This window comes from Marmota monax, unplaced genomic scaffold (assembly GCF_021218885.2).
Source record: "Marmota monax isolate L192 unplaced genomic scaffold, Marmota_monax_Labrador192_F-V1.1 WCK01_AAM20220418_F8-fsc00159, whole genome shotgun sequence".
In the NCBI taxonomy this organism is placed as follows: domain Eukaryota; kingdom Metazoa; phylum Chordata; class Mammalia; order Rodentia; family Sciuridae; genus Marmota; species Marmota monax.
The window spans coordinates 1,448,396-1,465,000 of NW_026694999.1; the positions used below are offsets into that span (position 1 = coordinate 1,448,396).

At 31.1% G+C, this 16,605-nt stretch overlaps 1 protein-coding gene across 7 annotated transcripts in view; it reads right to left on the reverse strand.

Annotated features, from left to right (window-relative positions):
• The window catches only part of Wdr17 (WD repeat domain 17), a 96,641-nt gene that overhangs the window by 53,973 nt on the left and 26,063 nt on the right, over positions 1-16,605 (reverse strand). For all 7 annotated transcript variants that reach the window (XM_058573670.1, XM_058573668.1, XM_058573671.1 and 4 more), the window contains 2 exons: positions 5,517-5,645; positions 1,114-1,297 (listed from right to left, as the gene is read on the reverse strand). In XM_058573670.1, coding sequence (XP_058429653.1) covers positions 1,114-1,297; positions 5,517-5,639 — 307 coding nt within the window. In that variant the 5' untranslated portion in view covers positions 5,640-5,645. The remainder of the gene's footprint in view (positions 1-1,113; positions 1,298-5,516; positions 5,646-16,605) is intronic.

Sequence of the window (16,605 nt, forward strand, 5' to 3'; positions counted from 1 at the left end):
ACAACTTAATGGAAATAATGATATGCAACATTTTAGTTTATTTCATGTAAAATTTTAAAAAACTTAAAGGAGAATTTGAAAATTAAAAAAAAACAGGTTATATGAATTTGGGAATTAAATGCACATTTTTATAAATGAAAATCAACATCATTTGGTAAATAATTTTAAGATGATGACTGAAAAACAAAATTGATATCTTTTAACTGATAATTTTCAGCATCTTTAATTACCTAAATTTGAAAAGACAAGAAAAGCAACATAACAAGTATATTAAATATATCTAAAGGTTTCAAAAGGCATTATTCTTATTATGGAAGCAAAATTTTAATTGTCTACGAATTCCTAATATTATTGCTACATACCCACTATAAATAAATTTTGAATAAAATATAGTAAAATTGTCATATCTCACTTTTCTACTTTATTTTCATTAATTGCAGAGAAAAAGCTTAATACAGAAAACATATCCAGCATTATCTTACAAAATCATAATCAAGTGAGCTATATGCTTGGTGCTCAGAAAGAGTACATTATTACAACATTTACTATTATGACAATATCATCATTATGGGTTAAGATTAAATAGGAGTTCCCAATGATAATTAGAAAGAATATGACATTATCCAAATTCACAACGACCTATTTGTTGTTTGAACTAGGACTTTCTACCTTGACTGAATTACACATAAAGGCATGAAAACAGCTAAACAATACATTAAATACATTCAGAATATTGTCTGCAATATTAGGAGGAAATAAATTAAATACATGTTCACTAGTGTAATACACTAGTGAATAGGCAAGGCTTTTTACTTGTCCCATTAAGAATATCTTTTCTAATTATTGTTTTCATATTAGTTTCGAAAGTTTTGTATTTAAAAATTAATAAAATGATTTGGTACTAAGTTTTTATCTTATGTTCCAAGTATAATTATTTCATGAAATTTTGTTTCAGTTTTGCACACATGTACAAACATGTGAAATATATTTCTTATATCAGTTACTATTACAAATTTTAAAACACAATTTTAAAAACCTGAATTAATAAAACTAATTGTGCTTCTTGAAATAAAAGGTTTTATCCAATAAAATAAATTTCAATAATAAATGTACCTTTTGTATTGTCTAGTTTAGCAATGACTTTTTGTTCTGCAACATTCCAAATAATCACTAAATTATCGGTACTGCCACTTGCAAACAGATCAGGATTATGTGGACACCAAGAGATTGCTGTAATTGTTTTTTTATGTTCAGACATAATTGCATAAAGTTTGAATTCATTATAACGGTGATCCAACTAAAACAAAATAAATAAAACATTTTAGTACTTTTTAAAAATAATGCATTATCCATTAATAATCATGTTATATAAACAAAAGCTACATACATGAAAATTATTTCACCTAGTAATAAATAGATGAACAAATTTTAAGCCTTGGTCTATTTAAGTATATTCGATCAGCAGAAAAAAACATCTGGGGTAAAATGAGAGAATGAAAAATAAAACATAAATTAAAATTAATAAAAATGTTTTACATTCAAATATGCACAAGAATTCAGAGCTTTTTTATTACATTTTCCATGGCTATATCCATTTATGAAGAGTAAATAAACCCCTTGGTTTTGGAATTTTTTTCTGCCATTTTCACTTATATTTGAATTTAAAAATTAAACTATGTTGTACAAAAAAATAGGATTTTAAAAAAATCAAATGCTTATCCTTATATTATTAAGATATCTAACTCTTCCAGAACAATGAATCCTTGACCCTTTTTGTGTCATTTTTTAAATTAGGTTGCATTTTTATATGTAAGTGAATAAAATGAATAGCCCATATTTTCCTGTTTCATTTGTAAATGTGCCTGAATTAATTAGTAGATTAAGTAATTTCTCTACCTTTTGTATAATGTTTTGGTTTGTACTATATGTGTCATCTTGTAGTGATCATTTCAGGGTTACTGAAAGTTTTAAAAATCATTATCTTAAATGTCACTCCAATATTTGTTTAACCATATACTTGCAGTAAAATCCTAACTGCTGACAGAACCTTCAGTACTCTACATGATCAAATCTCTGCTATCTTGCCAAACTAATCTGATATAAAATTCCTCCCAGTAAAATCATTTCTATGTTACAGACAGCTTGATATTCACTGTTTTCTTTTCTTCTAATACTCTCCCCACTGATCTGCTCATGATTATTCATTTACCTGTTCAGGTCTGATTTGAAAAGTACCACTTTAGAGAGATGTTTTCAGACTATGCTATTTAAATTAATAACTCTCCTCAGAACCTATCCCATTATCTTATTATCTGTTTTGTAGTTTTCATGGAACACATTACTTCCTGAAACATTTACTTAATTATTTGTTTACTGATTTTATGACCTCTCCCTGTCCTCTGTTCCCACAATAAGATTTTGCCTGGTTTGTTCTCAGTTGCATTTCTAGTGTCATGTAATGCTTTGTACTCTATATGATCAAACTTATGCTATCTTGCCAAACTAATCTGATATGAGAAGAGGGTCAGTTGATATTGAAGAACAAACCTTGATGTTATGGTTTTGCACTTAAGTAACTTCTGCTTTTTGCTATCACATTTATGGTGCAGTAAACATCTTTGTATATAAAATTTCGACTAATGTCCTAATTAATTCCTAAGGCTTTGTCTCCTATAAATTCTTTTTCTTTTTATAGTTTCAAATATTCTTAGACAACTTTGATGAAAGCATTATTAAAGATAACCCAGTACCACTGGTTTTAATCTGAATGGCACTACAACAATAATAATTTTACATGAGCCTATTTAAATACATAATTGTGTTCTTCGTCTATTTACAAATGATCAGGTTTTTAAGTTTTAAATTATTCAGAAATTTATGTTAGCCGTGGTAGATACTGTGAATATATACAATGTAACAGAAAAATCTGGTATATACATATTAGAAATTCAGTTAGAGATAGTTATAAATACAATAAATATAAAAATCAGTGACCTTCTTTGACTTTACCACACAAATTATCCAATAGTATCTGTAAGCACACTAGAGAATACTGAACTACTTGTAGGGATTAAATTATTAATGAATTCCTATGATATTTACAATTTGGTGTTATAACTGTACTGTTACATCGAGAGGGAGCATAAATTAATGTTAAAGAACTTTAATACAATATTTTGGTGCATTATAAAGTAAAAATTCAAAAGCCATTTAGAAATATTATTTAATGTTCAGAAAAATCTAATAATACATCACAGTCATTATCTTGAATTTGACACTGTTTTTGGACTTTGACTATTCACTCTGTTTATACAAGATACTATTTAATAAACATTATTCTGAAATCATAACATTTTCTATTTATGTATCACATAACACAATATTAATTTATTATATAAATTTATATGTATGATTATATAAATTAGGTCACATGAAAGTAAATATAAATTATATATAATGTATAATTTAGAATATAAATTTATATTAACATCAATTTAATGTCATTATCATCATTTAGTAATGCAATTGTTTACTGGAATATTTTGAAACAAGTTGCTACAGTGCACACTGTAATGAACTGACACCTAAGTTAATTTGTAAATGAGCATAATTTTGAGTTTAATTCATAAGTTTATGTTCATAATTTTAGCTTAACTTCCTAAATATTTGTCACAAAATGCTATCATAAAATTTCAGACATAAAAACTTGAAAAATTGTCTTGCCTAAACCTGTTCAGTTTCTTAGCATCCTTACCTCTGAGAGGAACAGTCTGCTTTGCCTGACATGCTTCTTTTCTTTAGGAGGGGGACTTGAGACTAGGTAGGCAAAAAATTTTATAGAAGGAATTTGGGAGTGAGAAGCATGGGAGTACATGCAGGGTGTCAAGGACATAGATGGGGGGCGGGAAGGAAGCTTTCTATTGTCTTACATAGAGAAGGGATGGGAAGTGAAAGATTGTGAGTGATATTAAAATCACACCTCCATTGCTAGACATTTCCAGTCTTCATAAGTGGACTACACACAATTTTATTCTATATTGTGGAAACGAATTGTTTTTATGGATGAATGCTATTGTTTCTTCAATTTTCAATAAACCATAGCACAATTTGTAATAAACTTATGTAATAATAAAAAGTATTTTTCAGAATAAAGCATTATTTTATTCTTATTTATTCTTCAGAATAAAGCATTATTTTTCAGTCAACTGAAATAGTTGATGTTTGAAGATTAAAAGAGAGTGGTCTCATTCATCTAAGACATTTAATAAATTATCTATGAAGTGCTAGAGAGTGTACAAATGTTTAAGAACGCAAAGGTAAGGCAACCTCATTTATAATAAATGGAAAAATAGAGTTCATTTTATGAAAATCCTCTCTCATAAGGAAGGGGGAAAGGCAGAATATGAAAAAGAATTTACATTTCAGGTGAGATTTGAAAGATGAGAAAATGTTCCCCCCACAGGCAATGTTGGCAAACTGATAAATTAATGAAAAGGAGACAGGAGTTTAAGATGTTTCATAAAATGCAATTGGTTGGTATGTCTGCAGCACAGAGTAAAAGAAAAAGAACACAGGATGGTCACAAGATGTTAAAAGTCATGAAATCCTAGTAGCTCAGTAGGCTGAGGCAGGAGGATGGCAAGATCAATAGCAACTCATCAAGGTCCTTTCTTTAAATAAATTGGAAAAAGGGATGGGGATGTGGCTCAGTGGTTAAACACCCCTTGGTTCAATACCTGATACCAGGGGAAAAACAGTCATAATATAAAGTTTAGATGTAATATTATGGTATGAATGGCAATTAAAGATTTTAAAATTGATATTTGCATAAATTATGGAAAAAACAAATGAAAGGAAGAGAGACTATTAAGAGTATATTATATAGTTCAGGGAGGAAAGATACTGAAAAATACAAGATATCACATCACTCTTGGTTACCAACGGCAAAGGAGGTACGTAGAAGTGAGTCATTCTGACTAACATTTCTGGTTTAGAGAAAGGTTAGCCTTTTGAGAATTTGACTCTGGGTTCAGGAGAAAGACTAAATTTGGATTTAAGATGTTTATGGCTCCTCTATATAGAAAAATTCATGAAGACACTGGCTTTGTACATTGGGAATTGATAAGTGACAACTGGAATTTTTTTTAAAAAGTAGTTATAAAGATTTTTCTCTCAAAAATATTTTGAAATGTATCCACACTAATTTTCATGTGATGATTTCTAATAGACTATCCACATCCTTCAACTGATATAATTTTCTCATTTCAAATTTACTAATAAGATGATATAAACATTTTCTGAGCATCTGAAAGCCCAATAAAAATATGATATATCAAGAACTATGTAATGTTTTGAACAGCCAACAATAAAAAATTAAAAAAAAAACAGAAAATAGAAATAGCAACTAAATTATAGCAATTATGCTTTTCATGTGAAAAAAACTTAAAACAACTATGAATTAAATGATCATTTTAACTGTTACAATTAAAAATTGAAAAGAATTAGCATTATGTTACCTGATAAATATAGATAGCCAGAGTAGCACAATATGCAAACCTGTCTCCATTGGCAGCACACACATCTTTGTTCCATGGCTGACATCCAGCAGCCAGCAATCCCACTTGCCTTACCTGGGACATGCTTGCCTTGAAAAACAAATTTGAAGAAAGTTTCAGTAATTCTCATTATTGGACAAACACTATCATTTTTCACGAATTCTCTAATCCACACCTTTGTGCCCTGAAAAAATGTTACTACTATGGATCTCACCATACATTTTCAGAGAAAAGGAATTGAAATTCCCCAATACATGTAGACCTCAAGACAATTTACAGGAGCAAGAGATCATAAAATGATGAATGACATGAGATACTTGGCCAAAGTCTGAGAAACCTATAAGGAGTTATAGGAACTATAGTGGAAGAGAAGGCACATATCTTACCTGTGCAAACAATTTTAGTGCCATTGGAAATAGCCATCCCATGTGCCAGATAAATGGAACTTCTGAGAAAAACTGAAATATCTATATTTTTCTGTTATATGTACCAATTTTTAAATACTGGTAATTCATTTAAGGCAGCAAATTCAAATTTAAAACAGTGTGGGCTAGTGTTGGTGGGATTCTGACCTCTGTCACAGAACTACATGCATTTTATATTAACTCTTTATGCTCACAAAAAGTATTTGAAGTACACAAGACAGATATAGAAGCTGGATCAAGAACATTGCTCACTGTTAAAAGAGGGGTCAGAAAAAAGTTGGAAAATAGTTTATATTTCAATAAGAATGGATTATGGCACAGGCAGAAGATGTTTCAGTTACCAATCTCAGAAATCAGACCATGAAACATGGCAGAAGCAGCCCAAAGCCAAAACTAAATAAATAAGAAATGAGACCCAGCTTTGCATCAAGCACAGAATACAAGTTGGAGTCAGCCATTCAACCTTAGGTCTCTATTTCTTGAATCTAAAATATACTTTTGAACTGCATTTTCTACAAGAGTTCTCTCAGTTCAAAAAATTCTATGAATCTAAGTGTAAACTCAAGATTCTTCTAAAATACTGGAGAGAAGAAAGTATAAACACCATAGATGTTTTATATTTATAGAAGTGAGTCTGATTGTAAGTTTTATGATCATATTGAAAATCCATCAAACTGAAAAATAATTCTAAGGCCAAAAACATACCAAGCAGAGTACTACTCTATATAGTTATCTCATGAATGACATCCACAAAAAAATCATTGACAAAAAAACCTCCTTTAAAAGGTAGAATTCATACCATCATTATATACTTGATAGCCAATATCTAGTCTACATCTAGTTTATGATGCTCAAAATCTTTATATTATTTTAACAGAATAATGTTAATGTCAAAATCAAAATATGTAAAATTATCACACATACAAAATATATCCATGTAAGATGTAGGGTAAAAGTTTCTAGGTGCTTGTTCAGTGTATTCCCTGGAACCCTAAAACTTAATAATAGCTATAGTCTTCTCTTTCTACTCTGCTACCCAGAAATTTAAATCAAGCTATCCCAAATCATTGATAGCTCATACAGTTATGGAAACCATAACTTAGTGTCTCTTTATTATCTGCTTTCTTGGTGTCTCTCATTAGCTTCTTCAGTGTGTGTGTGCATGTGTGTGTGTTGCAGAGGACAGAACCCAGGGCTTCACACATGCTACAAAAGCACTCTACCACTGAGTACATTCCCAGCTCTCTTCTTCCTTAATGTTAAGAAATTAGTAAATGTCAATCAGTTATATTTTCTCCAATGTACCATTAACATTAATTTATAACACTACTTTCTTTTATCTTTACTCTTTCATGCTTCTGCATCTGGAAATAATCTACTTTCTTCTCCAGTTCTTTGTTCTTGTCCCACAAAACCCCTTATCTGGATAGAACCAGTGAAAAGTTTACCAGAAGTAAATAAATTATTTGAAGTGAAAAAATGTCATGATAAAGAAGCAGTACTATCAATATTTGAGTGCTTACAAATATTCCAAAACTTCTACAGAAAAATACTTTCTTCCTCCTCTAATGACACTACATTTCTTCAGGAGCTAGCATTCAGGATAATATATATATATATATATATATATATATATATATATATATATATATATAGTGGGTTTTTTTCCAATTGGTTATTTTACAGTAATATTCTTTTCATTGAAAATGTTATTTCAGCCTCAGTGTAAATGAAATAGGTTTGTAGATTGTGCTAGAGATCTATGATTGCTATATATATAGAAATTATAGCATTTCTATGTAAGTAAAAATGACTACTGATTTGCTTAATAAAATACTGAGTTTATATTTAGAAAGGAAATATAGAGATCTTTAAAAACAAATGTAAATCAGAGTCATTTAAAAATTTTAACTTTCTGCTAAATTTGTACATTTTTTAAAATAAGTCATTTTTAGAACAGTTTTAGGTTCATGGCAAAATTGAGCAAAAATATAAAGCATTCCCAAATACACTTTGTAGCCTTCCCTTTCCTTATAACACAAGCTCCCCAACTTTCAACATTCAGGACGAGGTGGTACTTTTATTACAATGGATGAAGTGATACTAATATATCATTGTTAAAGTCCATAGTCTACATTAGGGTTCTGTCTTAGTATTCTACTATTGGTTCTGACAAATGTACAATGACACTGTAGTATATTGTATAGAGTGATTTTACTGCCCTAAAATGTCTTCTGACCTCTGCCTATTCATTCCTGTCCCTTGCCAATTTGGTAACAACTAATCTTTTTACTTTCTCCATAGTTTTGCCTTTCCAAAGTGTCATATAGTTACAATGATACAGGACCTACCCTTTTCAGATTAGCTTCTTTCAGTTAGCAATATACATTTAAGTTTCCTGTATGTTTTTCATGGTTTGAAAAAACCCAATTATTTTCTTCTTCAATCTTAAAATCCTTTTTTTTATCATGGTAAAATAAATATGACTTAAAATTTACTCTTAACAATTTTAAGTGTACACCTCAGTAGTATTAAATATATTCTTATTGTGCAACCATCAACCATTACTGCTATTCATCTCCAGGAATCTTTTCATTTTATAAAACTGAAACTCAAAATCCATAAACAATTATCCCTCATTCTCCCCTTCTTCAGCCCTTTACAACCACTATTTTAAAGCTGTCTATGATTTTGACTGCTAAAGTAACTTATATATGTTAAAAAATACATATTTGTCTTGTTGTTAGTGGCTTATTTCATTTTGCATAATATGCTTAGATTTAATCCATATTGTAATGTACCTTAGAATTTCCATTTTTTTAAAGGCTGGATAATATTGTAATGTGATATTTTGCTTATCCAATACATGTTATTTTGCTTATCCATTCATCAGTGAATAGATGGCTGAATTGCTTCTACATTAGCTATTGCAAATATGCTATTATGAATATGAAGAGTGGGGAGAGACAGAGGGAGATCTTTAAGATGCTCCTTTTAATTCTTTGGGATATATGTCCAAAAGTGGAAATATCTGTACTATGTGGTTATTCTATTTTTAATATTTTGATAAATTTTCACATTATTTTACACATCAGCTGCTACATTTTACATTCCCACCAGAAGTATTCTGATTGCTTTACATCTTTACCAACTCTTGTTAGTTTCTATTATTTAATAGTAACCGCTCTAATGGTATGTTACTTTGATTCACATTTCCCTAATGATTAGTGATGTTGACCATAGTTTCATGTGCTGATTTGGTCATCTGCATATCTCCTTTGGAAAAAAGTCTATTTGAATACTTTGCCAATTTTTGAATCTAGTAAGTCTTGTGTTTTTTTTTTTTTGTTGTTGTTTTTTTTTTTTTTTTTTGCTGTTGGCTTTAGAAGTGCTCTACATATTTGAGATAGTAGTCTCTTATCACATAGGTTTTGCAAACTTATTTTCTCATTCTGTGTATTCCCTGTTTGAGCTGTTGGTTGTTTTTCTTGATGAACAACTTTTTAATATTTATAAAATCCAACTTATCTATTATTTCTTTGAATGCCTATGCCTTTGATATCATATGCAAGAAAGTATTGTCAAATCCAATGTTGTAAAGCTTTTACCCTGATTTCCTCTAAGAGACAATGTTGTAAAGCTTTTACCCTGATTTCCTCTAAGAGACTTATAGTTTGGGGTTTTACGTTCAGATTTTGAGACACTTTATTTTTTTTTTTAATTTTTTATTGTTGGCTGTTCAAAACATTACATAGTTCTTGATATATCATATTTCACAATTTGATTCAAGTGGGTTATGAGCTCCCATTTTTACCCCATATACAGATTGCAGAATCACATCAGTTACACATCCATTGATTTACATATTGCCATACTAGTGTCTGTTGTATTCTGCTGCCTTTCCTATCCTCTACTATCCCCCCTCCCCTCCCCTCCCCTCCCCTCCCCTCCCCTCCCCTCTTCTCTCTCTGCTCCCTCTACTGACATTCGTTTGTCCCCCTTATATTATTTTTCCCCTTCCCCTCACTTCCTCTTGTATGTACTTTTGTATAACTCTGAGGGTCTCCTTCCATTTCCATGCATTTTCCCTTCTCTCTCCCTTTCCCTCCCACCTCTCATCCCTGTTTAATGTTAATCTTCTTCTCATGCTCTTCGACCCTACTCTGTTCTTAGTTACTCTCCTTATATCAAAGAAGACATTTGGCATTTGTTTTTTAGGGATTGGCTAGCTTCACTTACCATAATCTGCTCTAATGCCATCCATTTCCCTGTAAATTCTATGATTTTGTCATTTTTTAATGCAGAGTAATACTCCATTGTGTATAAATGCCACATTTTTTTTATCCATTCATCCATTGAAGGGCATCTAGGTTGGTTCCACAGTCTAGCTATTGTGAATTGTGCTGCTATGAACATCGATGTAGCAGTGTCCCTGTAGCATGCTCTTTTTAGGTCTTTAGGGAATAGACCGAGAAGGAGAATAGCTGGGTCAAATGGTGAGACACTTTAATTTTTGTACATTATATTTTATAAGAGTCATCATTCCTTTGTTGTTCATTTGTTGAAAAGACTGTTCTTTCCCCCATTAAACAGTCACAGCACCCTTTTTAAATAACAGGTAACCTTATGCAAGGATACACACACACACACACCACACACACAACACTCTGAGATATATATTACATATATACTCTTTAGAATAGCAGTTGTAAGGTGCTGAAGAAGGAGGCAGTGAGGGATAATTGTTTATGGCTTGAGTTTCAGTTTTACAAAATGAAAAGATTTTTGGAAATGAATGGCAGTAATGGTTGGTGGTTGCATAATAAAATATATTTAATACTACTGAGGTATAGTACACTGAGGTGTACACTTAAAATTGTTAAAAGAGTAAATTTTAAGTTATATTTATTTTACCATGATAAAAAAAGATTGAAGAAAAAAGAATTGAGCTATCAAACCAATTTGAATTTGTATTATTTTATCTAGTCTCCTTACTACTTATAGGACTATTCAAATTCTTAATTTCTTTATGGTATAGTCTTGGTTGATTGTCTGTTTCTTGGAGTTTGTTGATTTTTATCAAAGTTGTCTAATTTGTTGGTGTATACTTCTTAGTATTGTTTTATAACCCTTCCTATTTTGTACAATCTGTAGGAATATCCCCACTTTTGCTTATGATTTTAAGAATTCAAGTCTACTCATTCCTTTTCTTAATCTATCTTAATAAAGGTTTTTCACTTGTGTTCATCTTTACAAAGAATAAACTTTTGGTTTCATTGATTTTCTCCATTGTCTTTCTATTCTCCATTTCATTTATTTTTACTCTGACATTTATTATTATTTTATTATGTTTTGGTATGTTATGTTTTTGCTTTTCATCTCTAAGTATCTTCTATTTTTCCTTGTAATTTCTTCTTTCACGTATAAGTTATTTTGAGGGTATGTTGCTTAAATTTCATGAATTTGAGAATTTTCCAGTTTTTTTTTTGTTATTGCCATCTAACATCTAACTCTATCCTTCTCTTTTGTGATTACAGAGATACATTGTATAATACCTACTTCTTAAGAATATACTGAGACTTTATTCATAGTCTAACATCTATTTTAAAGTAGAAATGTCCATATGTACTTGAGAATAATGTATATGAAGTTGTTAAGCAGGGTGCTCTGTGTACATGTCTGTAGGATCTAGTTGGACTGATTTGATGGTCGAATCCTTAATTTCCTTAATTATCTATGTTCTGGTCATTGAGAATGTGATATTGAATTTTCCAACTCTTATAGAATGTGTTCCTTATTTCAGTCACTTATTATTTAATGTTTTGATAAATGTAATATAGTTATGTCTTTCTTATATATTCAGCTTTTTATTTATAATGTTCTTTGTCTCTTCTAGCCTTTTTTTTGAACTACAGTTAATTTTATCTTATATTAATGCAGCCACCCTACTTTATTTGTCACTTTTTTGTGAAATCTTTTTACTTTCTTTAATTTGTGTCTTCAAATTTAAAGTGTACTAATTGTAGATAGTATATAGTTTAATCATTTTAATCCATTCTGTCTTTGCTTAGAAAGTTTAATCCATTCACATTTGAAGTATAGCTGGCCCTCTGTATCCACGGATCTCACATCTGTGAATTCAATCATAGATGGAATAATTTTTTATATAGTTTTTTTTAAAAAATTTGCTTTCATTGAACAGTATATTACTGAACATTTACTGAACAACATTCTTGTCATTATTCCCTAAACATTATAGTAAAATAACTATTAAGTAAAGTATTTACATCATCTTAGGTATTATAAATCACTGACAGATGATTTTAACTGTACTGGCGGTGATGGGAGTGAAGCTCAGTAATAGAGCACTTGCTTAGCATGTGCAAGACACTGAGTTCAATTCCCAGTATCACAAAAATAAATAAATAAGACTCAAAAAAAGTATATGGAAAGATGTGTGTACATTATATGCAAATACTATGACATTTTATATAAGACATTTGAGCATCCATGGATTGTGTTATCCTGGAGGGTCCTGGAAACAATCCCTCATGAAGGCTGAGGGGTTGACTATGTCTATTTATCAGGAGAGACTTACCTTTTTCATGTTTCTATTTGTTTTCTATATGCCTTACAGTCTTTTGTTTTTGTCTCTCATTTCCTGCATTACGGTTGCCTTTTGTACTTAATTTTTGAAGGGATACTCTGAATTTCTTTATCATTTACTTTTGGTTATATTATACATCTATATTCTTTGTGGATACCATGAAGATTATATTTTGTTCTAAATGTATAAGGAATTAATTTGAATTTTTACCAGCTTAACTTCAATAATATATGTATAACTTGGGTTCTTTGATACTCTACCTTTATGCCCTTCAGTTGCAGATGCCTATGTGCCACAAAACATAAATAGTTTTAAATGTATTAGTCTTTTAAATTAGTATGAAACAAAATGTAGAATCACAAATAAAGGTTTAAACAATATTACCTGTAGACTAATATTATATTTTTAAGCTTTATGCTCATAAATCATGGGGAACATAAAAAGTGGAGTTATAAACCACTGTTTCAAAATAATAGCTTTTGTAATTACCCTTGTGTCCACCTTTATTGAGATCTTTGGGTTTTTTGGTAGGGTGTCAGAGGCTGTGTATGAATTATGGCTGTTTGAGCCATCACAAGACAGGGGTGTTGCTTTTCTGGAAACTCTAAGTGAAATTCCACCTATGGAGACTGCTCAGATTATACCAACACCCTGCTTTGTCTGGACAGCCGTAGGTTCAAATGCAACCCATCCACAGAGGTAGAGAGGAGGTAGGCATAAACTGACAAGCCCCAAACAATATGTTTTTCCCATCTTCTGCCTGTTTTCCTCAAGAAGACTGTCACACTCAAACTTTTTGATGTTCCTACCTATAAAAATAAAACACAGGCTCTTATTCTTTGTTAGAACCGGTATCCAGCTGGTCCCCATCAGATCCCACTTTTCACTTATTTCCAAGTTTTCTTTATTTCTCAAATTTCTCATACCTTTAATATTTCTAATCTGACTCATCCATCACCCTAGCTCTGGGAAACTGCATAAACATCACCTGGGTCGTGACAGTAAGGCTTTTGAGTTACTGTCTTTTGTGTTTCATTTCCCCCAAATGGATTCCCTTGAGCATGTCTACTCCAAGAAATGTCACCCAGTAATGAATTCTCTTAATTATGTTTGTGTGGGTATCATAATTTCTCCCTTACTTTGTCTCCTTCACTTTTGATAGGTAGTTTGGTTAAATATGAAATTTTGTTGACAATTTGTTTTCTTTTCTCACTTTGAATAAACCGGCCTACTACATCCTAAGTCTTCAAAGTGTCTGATAAGAAACCTGCTGATTATCTTCTCAAGGATAGCTTTATGTGATGAGTTGCTTCTTACTGATTTCAAGATCCACTCTTTTTCTTTGGTTTTAAATTATAATTACATAATATGTACATGATTATGTAATTATAATGTGTCCCAATGTAGACTTATTGGAGTTCACTGAAATTTCATATACAGTTTTCTATCTTTGTTAGTATTTCCATTTTGTCCATACACTCTTTCTTGATTTTCTTCACAACTTCCTAGAACAGCTTGAAAACAATTGTTTTAAAGTCTTTGTCTAATAGATCTGTTGTAAGAACTTTTTCAGGAAAATTTTATCTTGATTTATTTTCTTTTCCATTAAAAGAAGTATACTTTCCTGCTTCTCTGTAGGACTTTAGATTTGTTATTGTTGAAAACTGGATAATTAAATCTAATAATGTGGTTAACTCTAGAAATCAGACATTCCATCTCCCCAGGGTTTACTTATTTTGTTTTTGTTATTATTTATTATTGTTATTATTTATTATTGTTATTATTTATTTTCTTATTATTGCTTTTGTTTTTGCTCTTTGTCAAGGATCAGCCTTAGGAGAAAACTTAGTGGCTCTCTGTTTTTTTCTAAGCTTGTAGCTTTCCCTGGGTATGCATAGTATATAACTTTCTCTGCATATGTGGCTGCTTTTCAATTCTCCAGTCAACAATAGCTGGCTCCCAAAATGGTAAAAAGAAAACAAACAAACAAAAAAAAAAAACCTAACAGTTAAAAAAGTGGGGCCGTGGGGCAGGGTGTCAGCCCTTTAAATCCTCTTTAACAAGGTGGTATGCCACAGGCCTATAATCTCAGCGACTTGGGAAGTTGAGGCAGGAGGATGGCAAGTTTACAGTCAGCCTCAGCAATTTCATGAGGCCCAAAGCAAAGTAAGACCCTGTGTCAAAATAAAAAATTTTAAAAGGCTGGAGATGTAGCTCAGTGGTAAATCACCCCTGGGTTTAATGTCCACCAGTGCAAAAAAAAAAAAAAAACTGAAACAAAAAACCTCTTGATCATTTTAGGTAGATAGGGAGGGGCTTGCAACAATGGGGGGAAGGTTGCAGCAGTGCCTGCTTCTGTCTCTATCTCTATGATCTGAAGCAACAGTTAGTGATCAGAACAGTTATCCCTGATATTTAAAGGACAGGGTGTTTTGTTTATGCAAGCTACTTCCATAATATATGCACAGTTCCCTACTAAAGGGCTTGAGGTAGAGGACAAGTAGCTAATATTGTGTTAAGAGCTAAAACTGACTGAGATTTAACATCCAAACCACTTTCTGGAAGTTGCAGAGACTTCAGTTTTCCAAAATAATTACAAAATAATCACAACAGACAGATTCTGTTAGTGCAACTGTTGTCCAGATAAGTAGAGAGAGTCCTAGTACTTTTCATGGCTTGATGGCTCATTTCATTTTAACGGAATAATATTTTTTTTGTCTTCATGCAGTTTATTTAGCTGCCCATCTACTGAAGGACATATTGGCTGCTTTCCAATTTGGGCAACTATGTGTAAATCTGCTATAAACATCCACATGCAGGTTTTTCTATAAATGTAAATTTTCAATTCATTTGAGTAAATATCGAGTATAACTGCTGGTTTGTATGACAAGAGTATGTTTACTTTCATAAGAAACTACCAAACTATTCAATAGTGTCTGTACTCATTTTGTATTTCCACCAGAAATGAATGAGAGTTCCTATTGTTCCACACTGCCAACATTTAATATTTAGATTTTGAGCATTCTAATTTGTAGTCATTCATCATTGTTCAATATGCAATTACCTAATGACAGATGATTCTGAATGCCTTCTCATATGTTCACTTGCCATTCCCATATCTTTATTTATTTTTGTTAGTTGTAGATGGACACAATGTCTTTATTTTTTTTATATGGTACTGAGAATTGAACCCAGTGCCTCAAACATGCTAGGTAAATACTCTAACACTGAGCCACAACCCCAAACCTACATATCTTCTTTGATTTGCTCAAGCCTTTTGCTCATTTTTAAGTCAGGTTCTTCATTTCCTTATTGCTGAGTTAATGACTTCTGTGTATATTTTGGATAAAAGCCCTTTATTAGATGTTTCTTTTGCAACATTTTCCCCAGTGTGTAGCTTGTCTTACTGTCTTGATCTTACCTTTTACAAAGTTGAAGTTTTTCACTTTAAAGAAATCCAGCTTATTAAAAATCTCTTTCACAGAATGCACCTCTGGTGTCTAAAAAAATCACAGCTAAATCTGTAAACATCTAGGTTTCTTGTATGTTCTTGAATTTTTAGCATTTTTTATTCTAAATGTAGTTCTATAATCCATTTTGAGTTAGTTTTTATGGAAGGTGTGAAGCCTGTGTCTAGATTGATTTTTAATATATGTATATTCAGTTGTTCTGGCACCATTAATTGAGAAGGCTGTCTTTCTGCACCACAATATTACTTTTGTTCTTTTGGCAAAGCTCAGTTGAGTATAATTATGTGTGTGTGCATTTCTAGACTTCTTATTCTTTTCCATTTGCATATACTTTTGCAAAATATCACTGTCTTTATAATAAGTCTAAAGTTAGGTAATGTTAATCCTAGAATTCTGTTCTCCTTAAATATTAAGTTAGCTATTCTGGATATTTAACCTTTAGATTATGTAGATTTATATATGTAGATATTTGCAGACATTTTATTGTGTAGATAGTTGTAGATTTATGATATCTATTAAATAGCTAGCTGTATTTTGATTGGGTTTGT